The 17422-nt window shown below is 35.8% G+C and overlaps 1 protein-coding gene across 18 annotated transcripts in view; it reads left to right on the top strand.

Annotated features, from left to right (window-relative positions):
• The window catches only part of LOC127856622 (uncharacterized), a 165062-nt gene extending 148988 nt beyond the window's left edge, over positions 1–16074 (top strand). For 16 of the 18 annotated variants that reach the window (XM_052392934.1, XM_052392930.1, XM_052392929.1 and 13 more), the window contains 2 exons: positions 6258–6353; positions 6741–10184. In XM_052392934.1, coding sequence (XP_052248894.1) covers positions 6258–6353; positions 6741–7004 — 360 coding nt within the window. In that variant the 3' untranslated portion in view covers positions 7005–10184. Of the gene's footprint in view, positions 1–6257; positions 6354–6740; positions 10185–15416 lie in introns of those variants that run through there. The other 2 variants (XR_008038147.1, XR_008038146.1) reach the window with 2 other exon arrangements.
• Positions 16075–17422: the final 1348 nt, after the last annotated feature.

Here is a 17422-nt window from a genome sequence, read left to right as displayed (position 1 = left end):
GCCATGAAACATCATTAGAACCTTTTTTAGCTCATATATTTTTTGAAAAAAAAAAAAAAGCTATTTTCATCACCTACATGAGCATTGGCATCTGCGTCGGCATCTGGTTAAGTTTTGTGTTTAGGTCCACTTTTCTCATAAAGTATCATAGCTGTTGCATTCAAACTTGGTACACTTACTTATTATCATGAGGGGACTGGGCAGGCAAAGTTAGATAACAATGGCGGGCATTTTGACAGAATAATGTGCCCTTTTATAGTTAGAAAATTGAAAATTTGGTTAAGTTTTGTGTTTAGGTCCAAATTATTCCTAAAGTATCAAAACTATTGCTTTCATACTTGCAACACTTACTAACTATAATAAGGGGACTGTGCAGGCAACGTTATGTAACTTTGACAGGCATTTTGACAGAATTATGGCCCCTTTATACTTGAAAATGGAAAATTTCATTAAGTTTTGTGTTTTGGTCCTTTTTACTCCTAAAGTATCATAGCTATTGCTTTCAGACTTGGAACACTCGCTAACTATCATAAGCGGACTGTACAGGACAAGTTGCATAACTCTGTTTGGCATTTTGACGGAATTATGGCCCTTTGTTTACTAAGTAACTTTAAATATTTGGTTATATTTTGTGTTAAGATTCACTTTACGTCTAAAGTATCAAGGCTATTGCTTTTAAACTTCAAATACTTTCATACTATCGTGAGGGTACTGTACTTGGCAAGTTGAATTTGACCTTGACCTTTGAATGACCTTGAATCAAGGTCAAATCATTAAATTTGGCTAAAATTGCCATTACTTCTTTATTTATTATCAGATTTGATTCATACTTGGACAAAACAATACTTACCTGACATACCACAATAGACTCCACCCAAACCATCCTCCACACACCACCCCAGAATCCCCCCCCTCACCCCAAAAAAACTAAAAACAAAAAATCCAATTCTTTTCTTATTTTTGAAAGATCATCTAATAAATGACCACACCCTCACACTATACCCCCCTCTCAACCCCCCCAACCCCCCCCCTTTTTTTTTTTTTTTTTTTTTTTTTTTAAACATGGTTAAAGAAACACAAATATTTTTTTGTATGCCCCCGAAGGAGGGCATATAGTGATCAGACCGGACCATCTGCCTGTCTGTCTGTCTTTCCGTCTTTCCGTCACACTTTGCGTTTAGGTTTCTGCGATTAGGTTTCAAAAAATGCTCATAGTTTCTATTTCCCTTCAGAAAGCAGCATATAGTGATCAGACCGTCCTTCCGTCTGTCTGTCTTTCCTTCACACATCTTTGGGTTTAGGTTTCTGCGGTTAGGTTTTCGAAAAAGGCTCATTACGTCTATGTCCCTTCAGATAGCAACTTGATATTTGGCATGCATGTGTATCTTCTGGAGCTGCGCATTTTGAGTGAGGCAAGGTCAAGCTATCCTTCAAGGTCAAAGGTAAAAAAAATAAAATCTAAGGGAAGTAATAAGCTTCAAAGGGAGATAATTATCTGTACCTGCCAAATGATAAAAACAATTAATAAATCAAAGCGGCGCAGTAGGGGGCATTGTGTTTCTGACAAACACATCTCTTGTTATTATTATGCCCCCCTTCGAAGAAGAGGGGGTATATTGTTTTGCACATGTCGGTAGGTCCGTCCGTCCACCAGATGGTTTCCGGATGATAACTCAAGAGCGCTTTGGCCTAGGATCATGAAACTTCATAGGTACATTGATCATGACTCGCAGATGACCCCTATTGATTTTGAGGTCACTAGGTCAAAGGTCAAGGTCACAGTGACTCGAAATAGTAAAATGGTTTCCGGATGATAACTCAAGAATGCTTACGCCTAGGATCATGAAACTTCACAGTCACTAGGTCAAAGGTCAAGGTGACTCGAAAGAGTACAATGGTTTCCTGATGATAACTCAACAATGCTTACGCCTAGGATCATCAAACTTCATAGGTACATTGATCATGACTGGCAGGTGACCCCTATTTATTTTCAGGTCACTAGGTCAAAGGTCAAGATCACAGTGACTCGAAATAGTAAAATGGTTTCCGGATGATAACTCAAGAATGCTTACGCCTAGGATCATGAAACTTCATTGGTACATTGATCATGACTGGCAGGTGACCCCTATTGATTTTCAGGTCACTAGGTTAAAGGTCAAGGTCACAGTGACTCGAAACAGTAAAATGGTTTCCGGATGATAACTCAAGAAAGCTCACGCCTAGGATCATGAAACTTCATAGGTACATTGATCATGACTGGCAGATGACCCCTATTGATTTTCAGGTCACTAGTTTTATTTTTTAAAGACCGTCCAACCCCCCCCCCCCCAATTTTTTTTTTCATTTTTGTTTCTTATTTTTGGAAGAAAATGTAATAAATGACCTCACCCTCACACTATACACCCCTCTCCACCCTCACCCCTTCCTCCTTTTTGATTGAAGTTTTGAGATAGGTCCCTTCACCTTTAAAAAGGAAATTAGATAGCGGTTTGCACCCGCTAGGCGGTGCTCTAAAATGTTTAAATAATATCTCAGCTGAGTTCGAAACTGGGTCAAATTGGGTAAAAAAATATTTGACTAGGTCACATTAAAGAAAAAGCTTGTTGTCCACTACTGGTTTTACAGGAGGGGACTTATGGTTTGCGCTCCGTCTGTCTGTCTGTCTGTCTGTCCGTCACACTTTTCTGGATCCTGCGATAACTTTAAAAGTTCTTCATATTTTTTCATGAAACTTGAAACATGGATAGCTGGCAATATGGACATTATGCGTGTCATTTCATTTTGTTCCTACGTGAAAAATTCTGGTTGCTATGGAAACAAATAGACTAGAAATACTGCTAAAATGGTGGTTTTCTGGATCCTGCGATAACTTTAAAAGTTGTTAACATTTTTTCATGAAACTTCAAACATGGATAGATGGCAATATGGACATCATGTACATCATTTCATTTTGTTCCTATGTAAAAAATTATGGTTGCTATGGCAACAAATATTTTTAAAAAATCTGACAATGGTGGAATTTCTGACAATGGTGGAGCCGGTAGGGGACATATATTGCATGGCAATTGTCTTGTAAATTCTGTAGATGTCTCATTTTTAGTCATATGTTCATGCAACATGGTTAGAATAATTGTTCCAATAATATCTCTGCTCAGTTTGATAATGGTTCAAGTCAGTTGACATGTGTGGTCCCAGGTTGTAGGGCAGTTTTTCTGATGTTTTATTGTGAAACCTTATTTACATTATAGAATTTACATTTTTATTCAAATCTTAATACATCTTGTTCAGAGAATTTGTCGTACTATTGCACAGCTGAGTTTGAAATGGGTTTGGTCTGTTGAAAAACATGGACAACTGAGAGTCGGGCAGTTTTCCGTATTCTCCCTATAGAAGTCACATATTAGTACAATCTTCATGAAACTTTGTCTGATTATTTGTTCTAATGATATCACAGCTGAGTTAAAAAATGGTTCTAGTGTGTTAAAAAACATGGCCACTAGTGAGTGGGGTAGTTTTCTTAAAATCAATGGAATGTAGTGGAAGCTTGAGAACCCTCTAGAAGTAGCAGTTTTAGTCAAATTATCATGAAACTTGCTCAGAGAATTTGTTCTTATGACCCAGGTCAAAAATTATTCCAGTTTGTTGAAAAGCATGGCAGCCAGGGGCAGGGAAGTTTTCCTTATACAGCTTTAAAACCTTATTAACACTATAGAAGTTGCATCTTGACCCACTCTTTGTGAGACTTTGTTAGAATACTTAGTCTCATTATAAATCTACTGAGTTTTAAAATTGCCCTAGTCTCTTGAAAACTATAGCCACTATGGAATTTGTTACTTTGGCTTGTTATTTTTGCTAAATGCAACCATTCAGCACAGGTTGACGTGGCTTTTTGTAACAATGAGTACAACTATTAAAGCTATGATTTTGTATTTTTATTCTCCCCCAAAATAAAGGTGCATATAGTCGCCGCTTTGTCTGTCCGTGTGTGTGTCTGTCTGTCCGTCCGTGCACATTTTTGTCCGGTCTATTTCTCAGCAACTAATGATCGGAATTCAATGAAACTTTATGGGAAGCTTCACTACCAAGAGAAGATGTGCATATTATCAGCAGGTTCTGGTCAGATGATTTTCCACAGAGTTATATGGCCCTTTGAAATTTTCTATAAAAAAATTCTTGTCCCCCCCAAACTACTGTGCCCCATTTTTGTCTGGGCTATTTCTCAGCAACTAATGACCAGAATTCAATGAAACTTTATGGGAAGCTTCACTACCAAGAGGAGATGTGCATATTATCAGCGGGTTCTGGTCGGATGATTTTTCACAGAGTTTTGGCCCTTTGAAATTTTCTAAAAAAAAAAAATCTTGTCCCCCCCAACTACTGTGCCCTCAAGACGTTTCCTTTTATCTGAATATATAGTGCAATATTGTGACAAAAAAACCCTTTGGGGAGCATCACCCGTCTCCGACGGTTTCTTGTTAAAGTTGTTTTGATGATGATGATGATGATGATGATGATGATTATGATCATAATGATGCTTGTGATTGAATTTGAATTATAAACAAGTAATGAAATTGAATTACCAAAATTAAATATTTTTTTGTTATGTCATATATTATTTTTTCATAATAAGAATACTATTATTATATACTAAATAAAGCATGTACATGTAATGTTTAGAAATTAATTATTCCAATTACAGTTATTATTATTATACCTCACTTTTATTCACATTATGCTCAACTCCCATAGGCCATCGTGACATAGAAATATTGTCAGACCCAGCAGAAAAAAATTTACTGTCCAAAATATACTGTCGCCCGCTACCAAAAAATACTGTTGCCGGCTACCTTAGCAATCACATGCGGAATGGTAAAATGTTGTACTGTCCCATTTGTGCATAAGCAGTACGCAGTTTTGCCTCGGTTGACAGTATTTTCTCAAGTTGACAAATTTACTGTCACCCTGTCAGACATATACTAAATATTTTCAGACACTTAAAAAAATTATTATTTCCATGTCCGACATTGGTTCTTCCAATTTCTATATTAATTTTGAAGGCAACAAATTGCAATGACAGAGACTGTTGGTAATTGACAGATAAATATTGACAATGCATAAAATTATAATCATTCTAACATCATTTCATTTTTGTTATTTAAATGAAAACTATGTTTTACTATTATGTGCTAAAGTTATGCAGCTTTCTGTGTTGTTAGTTGGTAGTTATATCACACTTATGTTCAGGGTTCGACACTAAGGCACGTCCGACAGACATTGTCTAGTCAGATCGGTGGTCGGGCTATTTTCTGCAGTATCGTAAAACTGTAGATCATGATTTTACGACTTTTATCGAAAATCAGTATGGTCAATGTAAACATTTTTGTGTAGCAGACAAGAGAATGTTATTAAAAGAACGGCTTTGTTCAAGTTCAGATTTTCGTCCGACAAATCAGTTAATAAAAAAGAATCCGACGCTCAAACTGACACGAAACGTAAATATGAAGAAACACGAAAACGTCAATTTTATCCTAGAAGGAAAATTGAGTCAGTTCCCATGGCTTGAATTTGACCAAGAAAAGCAAAAAAAAAGTTTTATTTTATTGCTTTACTCTATGCATAAAAAAAATCTGGTGTTCACTGATTAATTACTGATAAATCCTGATTTTAAAACAGTTACATGACACAATTGTGTTCATTTGCTATGATTATGTCATTTATGGTCTAGTAGACATCAGGTTCGGGCTGGTACATTTTAAGAGTAGCTGGTCCGATGGTCTTGCTCTAAAAAAAGTTAATGTCGAACCCTGATGTTATTAATTGTTCACATGAAGATAATTGATTATCATGATAGAATGAGGATTATACTGAAACACATTACATGACACAGTATACAACACTATTTGATGGTTAAAACAAGCTGTGTACAATAATTCATATTGCTATCAAATAAATTATGAAAGGTAACATCATAAGCAAAAACAAGGTCGATGTGGCTTACTGGATGTGGTGTCCGCCTAGCAACCGGGAGGTAAAGGGTTCGATTTCCACTGTGGGAGCGTTCTTTAGACACCAAGTACTGGTTCTAGACCCAGGAAACGGACTCTAGAGCGTTTCAAATAAGCCTTAAGTTTTCTATGCAATCGAGCTAAAATAAATAGGTTTAAACTATAAGCAAAACCCTTTCCAGTATTTCATACACACCTTAAGTCTGTGCCTAAGATCAGTTCTTTAAACATATTGTGCCTTGTATTTTTTAGGAGCGAGACATTGACCGGACAGTAGGGATTAACACCGGCCATGTTGGGACTTCAGATTTTGTTCTCGAACAAGAAGACAGAAATTTTGTTGTCAATGTAAGAACTGAAGACTGTATTTCAGTAGCTAGTTTCTGTAAATATTTGTTCTTGTTTTAATGTTTTGTTTTCTAAATAAGTTGAAACTATGTTATAAATAAATAAAAGTGCATATCACTTTACAGGTTATCTTTTGAGTGCCAGACTTTTAAGTGTTTGTTGATAGACATGCCAAAAAAAGTTTGTCCTAATGTTTCAGTTAGAAAGTTAGACAAGTTAGTGGAATAACTTTATAGAACATTCTAAAATAAGATTTTGAAAGTTAAGCTTGTAGCCTAAAACTAAATATTTATTTAAAAAATCAACTTAAGCTTTTTACGTCCTAGTCCAAGATTGTAAGAAACCTGGAGTAAAAAGATGTCCTAGCTGTTCTTGTTCAATTAACAGCAAGGAAGACGGTCTACTGAAGCATTCCTTAAGTATTACGTTGTTAGAGAGGGTCTTCCCAAGAAAGGCAGAGAGACAGATGAACAACAGGCAAAGCCTTTCAACGGTCATGCGAATTCAGGCATTGGAAGACCACAGGAATTTTCTTCCATGAAGGTCTCAGCAGAGATGAATATGTCACAGAGTTCGCAAGACGACCCGACGTTAGAAAAAGGTGATTTCGACACTTCACATATTCCACTAATTGGGGTCAAGGTTTCTTGAGAGGTTGCTTTGAGCTCTGTCGGCTTTTGCAAGATTGTAAAAAAATTAGGTTTACAGTCAAAATGTTTGAAAAAGACCATAAACAAAGAACTCTTGCAGGGAGATGTCAATGTCAATGTGAAGGACAGTAGAGGGTTTAAAGATTAGCCAAAGGAAAGGCATTTTTTGGTGATTGTTTGTGCCTTTTTGTAGTAAATCCTAATTGTTCATTTTTTAACACCTGAGCATGAAGCTTTTAGTTTGTGAGAGCATTGCTTCTAATCCATTTTACGCAATTAAATGTGCTTGGCAGAAACTTTACATTTTATTCCATCATTTGGACAGTTTTTGGTATGACAAATATTGGCAATGTTATTATCCTCTTATGGACTGAAATAAAATGCAAAATTAACTCTGTCAACTATTTAATGTTTTAACGCTTGTTGACTAAACCTGCACAGTTTTTGAGCTAGATTATCTTATTTCAAATCAGCCAGGTTAAACAGGCACATACATGTATTGCTTTTTCCTCTTGTTTTGAAGAAAACTTTCAAAAGAGCTTTCACTTGTAACTGTGTTATTTACAAAATAACAATTTCAAAATGTTTATGTATATGAAATTCGGCAAAATATTTAAGACACTGAGTCATTTTATAAACATTTTGTGCTTTAGGTAAGATTTATTCTACTTTAAGTTTATTGATGTTATGTTCTATATGCTTTAAAATGGATTTGAACCATATACAAAAATATTTACATTATGTATGTGTCATAGATATATCGATCATTTTCAATGTTTTTGGACCAAGCTTTGCTTTTTTGCACTTAAATGTTGGGGCTTAATTCAATTTACATGATTTTTTTATCACGATATATTTTAACTTTAAGAAATTAACGGTATGCAAGTTAATCAATTTAAATGTTCACATAATGTTATGTTAAGAGACCAGAACATTTTTTGGTGCAATACCATGTTTGCATGTTTGTTAAAACAATGGTCATAACAGTTTTGTATTTTAGGAAATTCATGGATAATTTTTTTTACCATCATTTTTGAAATATAAATATTAAACGGCAGCAAAAACACCATATTTACATTATCAGTCATTGATATTGCCCAGTCTAGTATTGTTTGTTTTTATCTTGGTGCTGCTGGTTTTACATCACTGTTATCCATAGGGTCATTAAATTATAGTTTTGCAAATCTTCTTCCAAGGTGAAATGCACCAGTTCTAAATTGAAAGTTGAATCTTTTTATTACTGTAAAATGTTGTGAAACCTTATTAAAACATCAACTTATAATTGATGGTGTTTTTTTCTGACATAGTTATGGTTCTTAAAACACACAGATAAGCTATTGTTACTGTTATTTGTTGTTGCTACGTTTGTTTTTTGATGTTGTTTTTGAAAATTGATCCCAGTGCGTATATATTTCAGTATTTAATCATCTTAAAATATTTAGAATTAATAATGAAAGTCTTAAATAATCAATTTAACATATTTTACTGTTTTCAAACAAAGTCAAGGAAAGAGGTGATTTAATTATAAACATTGTTCTACACTGGATCAGGTTAACTTATATAATGAGATCAATTTGTTGTTTCAATTTTCATTTTTTTACCAATGAGCCATAAATATGTTGATATTACTCAATTCTCGGTACTCAATTATTTTAAATACTGAATTCTGCCAAAGTGTCTGTTGCTCGGCAAATTTATGAATCTGTTTTTCTTTTAAACAAACATGTTAACTATCTCATCGCAGTCTTTTTCAGTGATTTCCTTTCAAAAATTATAAATACTCAGTTTTAATCCCTTTGTCAGTGTTTTTGTTCAGGTTCAAATTCAGGGCCCTATTCTCAATGTAAAAAGTATATATTGGGACCTAAAAATTTCCAATAAAAGGTTTAAAAAAAACTTTTAGAAGGGAAAAATACGTCTAGGGCCTTCTCAAAGAAGACAAAACTTGCGACGGCAATTATCAGACCATAGTCTACGAACTCCTGTTGCAGTTGATTCCATTTGCTGCACGTATCAAAATACATGTTACATCAACCATCGATAGATGAAGCATTCATGATCACAATGGGGGACTGATCGGGGATGTGTGTACAAGGCGATAAGAAAACATTGCCTAGAGGCTTATCTCGATTGGCGAGCGTTAATCCCCTTGTTCATCAGGGACAATAAAACATAGCTGCTCTTTTGTTTTGAGGGAAAGTATACTGTGGGCCCTTGCACGAGAGAAAAAAATTGCAGTGGGGCGATTATTAAAAAAAATCATAGTTCGACAGCCAGCTGGGGGGGCCCGGCTGGGTTATTTTTTATTGCATTGTCAAATCGTTGTTACAAAGAGTGATATAGCTAATGAACAAGTTTTGTCTAGTTATAATCAAGGAATCATATTAGAAGATTTTGATGAGTACTATTCCTATCATTTAATTATTTGTACCTAAACATTTACTATGATTTAGCTTTTTTCCTTATTTGCTATTACCTTTGCTTATTTCAACCAACTGCAAAGCAGTGTTTTAATGTTTAAAGAAAATTTAAATATCTAGCGTATACTTCAATACTTTTTATAGTATTGTAAGATTGTTAAACCATGTCATTATCTAATATTAAAGAATTCTTCAGTACATATTGTTTTATTCATAAAACTATTTTTTTTGTATAATTGTATTACATATTTACATATTTGAATTGTTCATAAAGTTGTTATTTTCGTATCTTATCAAATGTTCATGACTTATTTGAAACATTTCATCATGTATTTTATTAAATTCATATATTTCCATTTACTTTAATTACTAGAAAATAACTTTAAATCTATGTTAACGCTATTTTGTGTAAAACGTTGAATATATCAAATAAATATTTCAAATTGTTAGGTATCATGTTTTGGGATACACTTATATGTGAAACCAATATATAAAATTTACAATCAATGTTGTTATCTTTTTACTTTACGATAACATTACCGGTAAATACCATACGTAAGCAACCCTAAATATAAGTAGACATTTTCGTTGCTTCTATTTTTTGATACCGTAAAACGGGTGCTGGAGGTTTCGTCACAATGCAGTTTCGTCACACTGATATTATGAAGGAGGGCAGTGGAGGTTTCGTCACACTGATATATTGTATAGAATAAAATGATATTGCAATTGAATATGATGTTGTTAATAAATATATTGGGATATATGCTTCTTTATGTTATTTTTTAGCGTTATTGAGTTGAGTTTTGTAACAAATTATGGTTTTAATTGTATATATTGTTTAAATGATTTATGTTTGACTTCGGTTAAACAGCGTACTGTTTGTTAAAATGAAGCGTATTTATTTTAGTAGTTGTAGTACCAGCTAAAACTGCATTACACTTTGCATATTATCCTTTTTTCTACCATAATATCAACTTTTTCTGTGCGCGTAATATATGAATAAAACACATATTTGTGGAGCACATGAAAACACGTCCACACCCTATCGACTACCAATCTACGATTATAAGATATTTCAATTATTGATTACTTGATAGTGCAAACTTATTAATTAGCGCATTGCAAACAATCAATTAGCGACACACGCCTTTAATTGGCAATTAAAGAAGTTGGCTTAAATTGGAAGCGTGGATTATACAAACTGTGTGTATTTATACATATTGAGTAAATAGCGTCTGTTAAACAAGAGTATATAATATGGGAATTTTTCATTGCAACCACAAAATCCAATCATGGCTTCAGAATATCTATTCATACACTGCGAACGGAACGTGAATGACGATTATCGCGCAATATCGTGTGATCAATGCGAAAAATGGCAACACCTGTCTTGTGACACTGGTATCAGTCTAAGACAGTATCGCAAAATGATGAAGGGTGCTGTAGTAGAATGGAAATGTCGCGAATGCCGCCGACCAGCAGAAGTCGTACCGGAGGTACAAATGGAAACAGCCGACATTAAGTAGATTTGTATCTTTATGTTTTATATGCAAATTTTTGTGTGTGTAATATTGCTTGCAAATAAATGTATGAGTTGTGTTAGGGTAAGTATATTATTATGCCGTTAATTAAGAAGATTTTTATGTTAATGTATTGTGTAATATTGTGTTGTATTTAAATAAATGGTTTTTGTGAATCATAATCAACATTGTATTATGTCATTTAATTGCATGTGTATACTAACTAAATACTTCAATTTATCAAATTAAAGAAAAAAAACATGTTGACTGATAACAGAAGAAAGGTTTCAATCAAAGTGCTAATGTTTCCCGGTATTATTCACACCTATATATTACCATTTTGACGAACCCTCTACCCGTTTTCTACAGTAAATTCAGTGTGACGAAACTGCAGTGTGACGAAACCTTGTAAACCCCGTAAAACTATGTTTTTTCAACATAAATCTGAAAACCCCATAAGAGGGACACTGCTCTTTTTATATTTTATGTTGGTAATTAATGCCATCTGTCCACATTTCTTCACATGACTATTAAGTAGCTCACTGGAGCAACTGGTGCGCATGGTGTAAATAAATACTAAGCTTGCAAGGATTAGCCCCCACCCCGTTGTACATCAAAAACAGCAACCTCCGCTCAAACATTTGACTGGAACCAGCGTAGCAGGATCAAATCCCTGCTTTCATAACAAACCACGTGATGATAGCCGAGCGACGTGGTTCAATAATTTTCCCGTTTTTATTCTTACTTTTTTAATTTAGGTAATTTACTTTTTATTATGGACCTTAATTTATAAACTTATTTTCAAAATGTTAAAGAAAATGATTCTACTTTCATAATTTTAATATCATAAATACGTTACCTGCTATCCTATAGCTACTACCTCCAAAGGATAATTATTTATCCGGAAATTTCTGGAGCCGCCACCTATTGACCGCGATTTAGACTAGCACGGAACATAGTGTAACGTAGCCTAGCTAAACCGGAAATGGTGTCACCATAATCATTCTTCTTTCGGTTACGTGAATATAAACACCGCCATTTTGGTTGTCCCTGAAAATTGAATTAAATTTCGATTTGTTCACTGTGTTCACGTTGGGTTTTTGTTTAGAGTTTTATTATTTGTCTAACAGCTTATTATCCGTGTTATTTCCTATGTATTGTATTAAACTTTTGTTTAATTTATGCCCAAACCCGGTTTTTGTGGTCATGAGATGGCAGAGTGTATACTAGCGTGCACGTAACGTTCTCTTTTAGAATAATAAACTGAGAGAATGTTAATCATTTGCATTATGTGCAAAGCATGAATTTACTGTGCTGTATGACAAATCTGGTAAGATGGCCAATTAATTGTTTTCAAATTTATTATATACTTGTTTAATGCTTTTGACAAAATACATGCTGAATCAATCGTTGAAATAAAAAATCCCGTATTACGCTACTCGCTATTTCCAATTCCGTATTACCATACTAGCCGGACTACTTCGACCCATTTAATGACGTCACATTACGCACACCGAAAATATAAATATTTTATATTTCGAAATATATTACCTAGTACATCATGTGACGTCATTTTTGACGAAACACAATGGTTTTATCTAAACTGGAGTTTCAGGAGAAGTCGAACTTGGTGTTTTTTAACAGTAAACTATTTGTTAATTTAAAAACATAGAACGAATTCAAAACGTATTTTGGAGTGTGTGTTTATCATGCAAACATGTGTATTTCGATAGGAATACAATACAATAGTGTGGTTTAAACTAAGTTTCGATAAAGACATGGACGATAGAAGTGGAAGTGCATATCGTTTCAACGTTTTTTGTTCTAAACATCGGATTAAAAATTAAAGTTGTCAACTTAATTGTTATAAACATTGGATTGACGATGGCATTAAGGTAAGCGTGTCAAAAAACCTGTGTTTTCCCGGTTCGAATGTTTACACGTTAATTTACATAAACTGTGTTCATACGCTTCTTAATTATAAACTATGGCGTACCGTTTTTGCCATTGTTTTGTCAGTTTTGTTGAGGTAAAAAATACAATTGTTAACTGTTTTCGTTAGTTGTTGTATATAATAAAAGGAATATTACGCTAGTCAATTTTTCCAATAGTTTGTATCACTCGAGTGGCTTGTGCTATTTCGCATCACACTCGAGGCTCCGCCTCTTGTGTGATACGTCATCGCACAGGCCACTCGAGTGATACAAACTCTTGGAACAATTGACTAGCGTAATATTCCGTATGTATTACTCATGTCTTTTATGTACCGGCTGCACGAAGGTCGCAGTTGCCCATTTTGCAAGAAGAATGATCAGATGGGACCTGGCGTAAGGCTACGAACCGTAGGACGTTCCAGAGCCGAAAGCGCGGAGAAGATCCTGTTCTTGTGGCTCTTTGGCCTCTGGTCGGAGTAGGGGAAGTTCGGCTTGCTGTGACTTTTCCCCACCCGTCCTCGACTACTTGGCTCAAGTCAGTCGGTCTTTGCTCGGTGACGTCACCGGTCATTTATGACTGGTTCGATATACTGTCACCGGGCATCGGGCAATATGTCGACCACTTGACTCCGGCAATACATCGGTCTGACGTCGACCACGAGACTCCGGCAAGACGTCGGTCTTTGCCCGGTGAGGTCGACCACGTGGCTCCAGCGATACGTCGGTTTGATGTGGACCTCGTGGCTCCGGCCATACGTCGGTCTTTTCCCGGCGACTTCTACCACGTGGCTCCGGCCATACGTCGGTATTTGCCAGGTGACGTCACCGGTCATATTATGACCGGTCCGGGCACCGGGCATTACCCGGTGACGTTACCGGTCATATTATGACCGGTCAGTTCACCGGGCGACGGATATTGCCCTGTTGACGTCACCGGTCATATGGCCGGTCCGGGCACTTGGTATTGCCCGGTAACGTTACCCGTCAACCGGTCCGGGCACCGGTTATTGCCCGTTGACGTCACCAGCCATATTATGACCGATGAAGGCACCGGGCGCCCTTCCCTGTTGGATACAGGCTCTGCGGTCACCATCACGGAGCAGGTGGCCCGCAGACGGGAGCCCTGTAGGATTAGCAAGGCGACGTCTCATGTCCACCTCTTGGGCGTTTGGTCGGAGTGGGGAAAGTTCCGTCCTCGACCACTTGGCACAGGCAACCGGTCCGGCACCGGTCATCGACCGGCCCGGTAACCGGTCATTTCAAGACCGGTTTGTATACCGGTCATTCTATGACCGGCCCGGTAACCGGTCATAACGAGGCCGGTCCGGACACCGGTCATTCTATAACCGGTGCGGTCACCGGTCAGTCTTTGACCGGTCCGGTCACCGGTCAGCTTATGACCGCTCCGGTCACCGGTCAGTCTATCACCGGTCAGCGGGAAGACCAGATCATTGCTTCTTAAGCGAGAAACAACTCTGGCCAGCGCCAAAGGGCTTTAAAGCGTCCAGCTTCTAAGCCCCCGACAGCCCCGCCGGCTAAGAATGCTAAGAACAACAATTTTGTCCCTAAAAGGCGACAACTTTGTCCCTAAAAGGCGTTCGTCTATTCTGCATCCGGCCCCCAAGAGTCTTCCTATAACAGACCGTCTTCCTATCAGAAGTCGTCTGGTAAGGATTCTTGGAAAAAGGGCAAACCCAAACCGAATCAGAAGACTTTAAAGCCTTCGACCAGCAAGGGCGGACCTCCCCAAGGTCATTCCTTGGGATCCCCCTTTTCTACCGTCACCACCTCCGATACTCAGTTTTAATCCCTTTGTCAGTGTTTTTGTTCAGGTTCAAATTCAGGGCCCTATTCTCAATGTAAAAAGTATATATTGCGACCTAAAAATTTCCAATAAAAGGTTTAAAAAAAACTTTTAGAAGGGAAAAATACGTCTAGGGCCTTCTCAAAGAAGACAAAACTTGCGACGGCAATTATCAGACCATAGTCTACGAACTCCTGTTGCAGTTGATTCCATTTGCTGCACGTATCAAAATACATGTTACATCAACCATCGATAGATGAAGCATTCATGATCACAATGGGGGACTGATCGGGGATGTGTGTACAAGGCGATAAGAAAACATTGCCTAGAGGCTTATCTCGATTGGCGAGCGTTAATCCCCTTGTTCATCAGGGACAATAAAACATAGCTGCTCTTTTGTTTTGAGGGAAAGTATACTGTGGGCCCTTGCACGAGAGAAAAAAATTGCAGTGGGGCGATTATTAAAAAAAATCATAGTTCGACAGCCAGCTGGGGGGGCCCGGCTGGGTTATTTTTTATTGCATTGTCAAATCGTTGTTACAAAGAGTGATATAGCTAATGAACAAGTTTTGTCTAGTTATAATCAAGGAATCATATTAGAAGATTTTGATGAGTACTATTCCTATCATTTAATTATTTGTACCTAAACATTTACTATGATTTAGCTTTTTTCCTTATTTGCTATTACCTTTGCTTATTTCAACCAACTGCAAAGCAGTGTTTTAATGTTTAAAGAAAATTTAAATATCTAGCGTATACTTCAATACTTTTTATAGTATTGTAAGATTGTTAAACCATGTCATTATCTAATATTAAAGAATTCTTCAGTACATATTGTTTTATTCATAAAACTATTTTTTTTGTATAATTGTATTACATATTTACATATTTGAATTGTTCATAAAGTTGTTATTTTCGTATCTTATCAAATGTTCATGACTTATTTGAAACATTTCATCATGTATTTTATTAAATTCATATATTTCCATTTACTTTAATTACTAGAAAATAACTTTAAATCTATGTTAACGCTATTTTGTGTAAAACGTTGAATATATCAAATAAATATTTCAAATTGTTAGGTATCATGTTTTGGGATACACTTATATGTGAAACCAATATATAAAATTTACAATCAATGTTGTTATCTTTTTACTTTACGATAACATTACCGGTAAATACCATACGTAAGCAACCCTAAATATAAGTAGACATTTTCGTTGCTTCTATTTTTTGATACCGTAAAACGGGTGCTGGAGGTTTCGTCACAATGCAGTTTCGTCACACTGATATTATGAAGGAGGGCAGTGGAGGTTTCGTCACACTGATATATTGTATAGAATAAAATGATATTGCAATTGAATATGATGTTGTTAATAAATATATTGGGATATATGCTTCTTTATGTTATTTTTTAGCGTTATTGAGTTGAGTTTTGTAACAAATTATGGTTTTAATTGTATATATTGTTTAAATGATTTATGTTTGACTTCGGTTAAACAGCGTACTGTTTGTTAAAATGAAGCGTATTTATTTTAGTAGTTGTAGTACCAGCTAAAACTGCATTACACTTTGCATATTATCCTTTTTTCTACCATAATATCAACTTTTTCTGTGCGCGTAATATATGAATAAAACACATATTTGTGGAGCACATGAAAACACGTCCACACCCTATCGACTACCAATCTACGATTATAAGATATTTCAATTATTGATTACTTGATAGTGCAAACTTATTAATTAGCGCATTGCAAACAATCAATTAGCGACACACGCCTTTAATTGGCAATTAAAGAAGTTGGCTTAAATTGGAAGCGTGGATTATACAAACTGTGTGTATTTATACATATTGAGTAAATAGCGTCTGTTAAACAAGAGTATATAATATGGGAATTTTTCATTGCAACCACAAAATCCAATCATGGCTTCAGAATATCTATTCATACACTGCGAACGGAACGTGAATGACGATTATCGCGCAATATCGTGTGATCAATGCGAAAAATGGCAACACCTGTCTTGTGACACTGGTATCAGTCTAAGACAGTATCGCAAAATGATGAAGGGTGCTGTAGTAGAATGGAAATGTCGCGAATGCCGCCGACCAGCAGAAGTCGTACCGGAGGTACAAATGGAAACAGCCGACATTAAGTAGATTTGTATCTTTATGTTTTATATGCAAATTTTTGTGTGTGTAATATTGCTTGCAAATAAATGTATGAGTTGTGTTAGGGTAAGTATATTATTATGCCGTTAATTAAGAAGATTTTTATGTTAATGTATTGTGTAATATTGTGTTGTATTTAAATAAATGGTTTTTGTGAATCATAATCAACATTGTATTATGTCATTTAATTGCATGTGTATACTAACTAAATACTTCAATTTATCAAATTAAAGAAAAAAAACATGTTGACTGATAACAGAAGAAAGGTTTCAATCAAAGTGCTAATGTTTCCCGGTATTATTCACACCTATATATTACCATTTTGACGAACCCTCTACCCGTTTTCTACAGTAAATTCAGTGTGACGAAACTGCAGTGTGACGAAACCTTGTAAACCCCGTAAAACTATGTTTTTTCAACATAAATCTGAAAACCCCATAAGAGGGACACTGCTCTTTTTATATTTTATGTTGGTAATTAATGCCATCTGTCCACATTTCTTCACATGACTATTAAGTAGCTCACTGGAGCAACTGGTGCGCATGGTGTAAATAAATACTAAGCTTGCAAG

Source organism: Dreissena polymorpha, chromosome 13 (assembly GCF_020536995.1).
Source record: "Dreissena polymorpha isolate Duluth1 chromosome 13, UMN_Dpol_1.0, whole genome shotgun sequence".
Lineage (NCBI taxonomy): Eukaryota > Metazoa > Mollusca > Bivalvia > Myida > Dreissenidae > Dreissena > Dreissena polymorpha.
Note: the sequence above shows the minus strand (reverse complement) of the source record. Positions and strands in the feature narration are given on the sequence as shown.